The sequence below is a fragment of the Mus caroli genome, chromosome 10 (assembly GCF_900094665.2).
Source record: "Mus caroli chromosome 10, CAROLI_EIJ_v1.1, whole genome shotgun sequence".
Classification (NCBI taxonomy): Eukaryota; Metazoa; Chordata; class Mammalia; order Rodentia; family Muridae; genus Mus; species Mus caroli.
In genome coordinates, this window is record NC_034579.1 from 120396112 (window position 1) to 120399837 (window position 3726).

Below are 3726 nucleotides of genomic sequence, written 5' to 3' on the forward strand. Positions count from 1 at the left end.
AGGTCAAGCATGGTGGCACGGCCTCTGATCCTAGCACCTGGGAGGCAGAGGCAGGAGAGTATCTGTGAGTTTGAGGCCAGCATGGTCTACAGAGTGAGTTCAGGACAGTCAAGACTACACAGAGAAACCCTGTCTGTTTCCAAAAAAACTAGGAGAAGGGGGTGGGACATCAGTGACTCTCTCCAGCTTCTCTTTGTGATGTGTCCCTTTAAAGTTATTTATGTCTCCTGGAGGTAATTTTGGTATGTGATATGCATCTAGAAATCCTTCCATTTCTTCTGAGTATCACTTTTCCTAGTCATCCCTACCATGGCTCGGTATTCCCGTGGAATGTGTTGGAATAACACCTTCTGTTCTCTGTTTGATACATTTATAACTCTTATTGAGTTGCCTAAAGGTTTGTCAATCTTACTTCTTCAAAGAACTAACTCTGTTTGGTTGTTATAAAATATTCATGCTCTTTCTGCCAACGTACTCATTCTAATGTACATGTCTTATGACTTAGATTATAAGAAGACCAGTCTAGCACCATATGTGAAAGTATTTGAACAGTTTCTTGAAAACCTGGACAAATCCCGGAAAGGGGAACTTCTCAAGAAGAGTGGTAAGATGAGCTTCCCCTTGTCTTTGTAAAACTAATCTTTGTCTAATCTAGGGGGGAAAATTACTGATTTATTGTAACCTTTGTTGGGTGGGTTTTGTACTTAGCAGTATGTATGTGTGTGTGTGTACACATTTGCCACAGAATGTATGTGGAAGTCAGAAGACAACTTGCTGTGGCTAGTTCTCTCCTTCCACCCATTTAGGTCCTGAGGCTTGAACTCAGATCCTCAGGCTTGGCAGCAAGCACCCACACCCACTGAGCAGTTTTGCCAGCCAAGATCTCTGTATTCTCATTCTGTCCTGGATCAACCTATAGTCTGGGCTTCAACCAGTGTGAAACATGCCTTTCTATCGTGTGTGAATCAACAGAAGCTTGAAACAAAGCCGAATATGGAGATAAATCATCTCCTTTTACTAATTCTTTCACTTAAACCATATTTTTATTTTTAAAATTTTGTTTTCTATTTTGTTTTAGATTTACAAAAAGATTTCTGAAGAAAACAGCTCCCATCAAACCAACGTGAATGCCTTCTACCTTCAACCATGGAGCATTTAATAAATACAGTAGAATCATCAATGGGCCTTAATCCTTGAAGCAGAACTTTCTTTTGAGAAGTAATTTATGTCAAGGAGACCTGGTTTGTGAGACCAAAGAGGGTGTCAAGAGCCCTGAAACAATAAATCAAGGAATAAGTGAACTGCAGAAGTTTGTAAAATGTATTATATAAAAAGATAATCCTTAGACTTCTGATGTACTCGGTTCTACCCGTTACTCCGTAGAAGTGTAAGTGAGCAGGAGCAGGCCTAGAACGTCCATTTTAGCACTCTGGATTCCTCCTTCACCTCCATGATTTTATATAAAGGACGGCCTTGTCCTTCAGCCCTGTAAGTTAGTCGTGGCTCACACTTGTGATCCCAGCACTTAGAAGTCTGAGGCAGAAGAATTGCCACAAATTCAGGACCGGGCTGAGCTACCCCACAATCCATTTATATTACTCAGGGTTCTTTAAAAGAACAGCATGCCAATGAGAGAATGGACTTGCTCATGAGAGCGAAGAACTTCCTTCTCCCATGTCCTCTACATAGGCTGCCATCAGAAGATGTGGCCAGAGTTTTTTTCTCTTTTGTTGTTGCTCTTTGTTTAGTTTAGTTTAGGTTTTTTTTTTTTTTTTTTGACAGGGTTTCTCTGTATAGCCTTGGCTGTCCTTGAACTCAGAAATCCGCCTGCCTCTGCCTCCCAGGTGCTGGGATCAAAGGCGTGCGCCACCACTGCCCGGCAGATGTGGCCAGATTTAGGGTGCATCTTACCTCTTCAAAATATCCAGATAGTGATTTTTCCCACTTTAGTTATTTAGTTAAGAAAAATCCCTTACAGATATACCCAGCTGCTTGGGGTCTAGCTAATTCCAGATGTGGTCAAGTTGACAGCCAACACTACACATCACACCACTGCTCAGTTTGGTCTGGATTGTTTTTCTTTACTGTTTTGTCTACTTGTTTTGAGAGATGGGGTCAACTCTAAACCAAGCTGGCCTCAAACCTGTGGCAGTCCAACTGTGTCAGCTCCCAGGTGCTAGGGTTATAAGCCTCAGCCACCATGCCCAGTTTTTTCTTTTTTCTTTTCTTTAGATTTAGTTATTTATAGGAGTACAGTGTCACTGTCTTCATACCAAAGAGGACATCAGATCCCCTTACAGTTGGTTGTGAGCCACCATGTGGTTGCTGTGAATTGAGCTCAGGACCTCTGGAAGAGCAGTCAGTGCTTTTAACTGGTGACATTTCCCTTCTGTTATCGTGACATCTCATACATGCATTTATATCATTACACTTCCTGTCTCATCGCCCCCTTCTTCCCCCCAAACAACCCTCCCTTTGTCTTTCATGTCAAATATTTTCTTTGGCTCTCTTGTTCCTCCTTAAAATTATTTTTAACCAGATAACTAAACCCACCAACATTTCCAAAGATGAACAATATTAGAGCTTAATAGAATGTTCTTTATCAAACATTTTCCGTTTTAGTGCCTTTTCCCTCTCAACAGCTGGATGAATTCACCGTAAAGAAGCAGCTTAAAAATGTAACCAACTTGGGCTGGAATAGGTGGCTCAGCGGTTAAGAGCACTGGCTGCTCTTCCAGAGGTCCTGAGTTCAATTCCCAGCAACCACATGGCAGCTCACAACTGTCTGTAGCTCCAATTCTAGGGGACCTGACACCTTCACACAGACGTATATGTAGGAAAACACCAGTGCACATAAAAAATTAAAAAGGAATCATCAAAAATGTAACCAGGGCTGGTGAGATGGCTCAGTGGGTAAGAGCACCTGACTGCTCTTCCAAAGGTCCTGAGTTCAAATCCCAGCAACCACAGGGTGGCTCACAACCATCTGTAATGAGATCTGATGCTCTCTTCTGGTGTGTCTGAAGACAGCAATGGTGTACGTATTTATAATAATAAATAAATCAAAAAAAAAGAAAGAAAGAAAGAAACTGGCAGTGTTGAACACAAGTTTTTAAGCCCAGCACTTAGGAGGCAAGGGCAGTCTCTTGAGTTGGAGGCCAGCCTCAACTATGTAATGAGTTCCAGGACAGCCAAGACTACACAGAGAAATCCTGTTTGAAGAAAAGAAAGAGGAAGAAAAGGAGGAGGAAACAAGAAGCTATATCCCAGTGCCACTCCCCTTCCCTCAGCCAATTTCAAAAGAGCTGAATCTTCCAGGTTAGTTACTCATGAATAGAAGTGGATGGGCCTCCAACTCTCCAACCTCCTGCCTCAGCTCCCCAAGTAGATGTAGCGACAGATGGGCCACAGAGCCTTTTAAGCACACTTTTAGTAGTAACAAACACTAAGTCCTGTGCATATATTACCTGTTGCCTTCCTAGCAATCCTATGGAGCAGTATCCCCATTTTACAGACGAAGGCAATAATAGGCTAAATAGCCTAAATGATCCACATGAGAGTCAAAAGAGATTGCAAATAGTTTTTATGGGGATGAAGGTTGGTGTAGCTAAGGATAACCTCCGTGTCCCAAGTGCTGCCATTACAAGCTCTCACCATCATGCCCGATTGTGTGAAGTGCCGGGCACGGAATGGTACCATCACCTATGCTGCAAAAGTGTGACTGCT

General features: G+C 42.5%; 1 protein-coding gene across 1 annotated transcript in view; it reads left to right on the forward strand.

Moving 5' to 3' along the window:
* Prim1 (DNA primase subunit 1) overlaps window positions 1-1176 on the forward strand; it is a 16079-nt gene extending 14903 nt beyond the window's left edge. The window contains exons 12-13 of the mRNA XM_021174514.1: window positions 506-604; window positions 1079-1176. Of these exons, the coding sequence (XP_021030173.1) occupies window positions 506-604; window positions 1079-1098 (119 nt within the window). The 3' untranslated portion in view covers window positions 1099-1176. The remainder of the gene's footprint in view (window positions 1-505; window positions 605-1078) is intronic.
* The last annotated feature ends 2550 nt before the right edge of the window (window positions 1177-3726 follow it).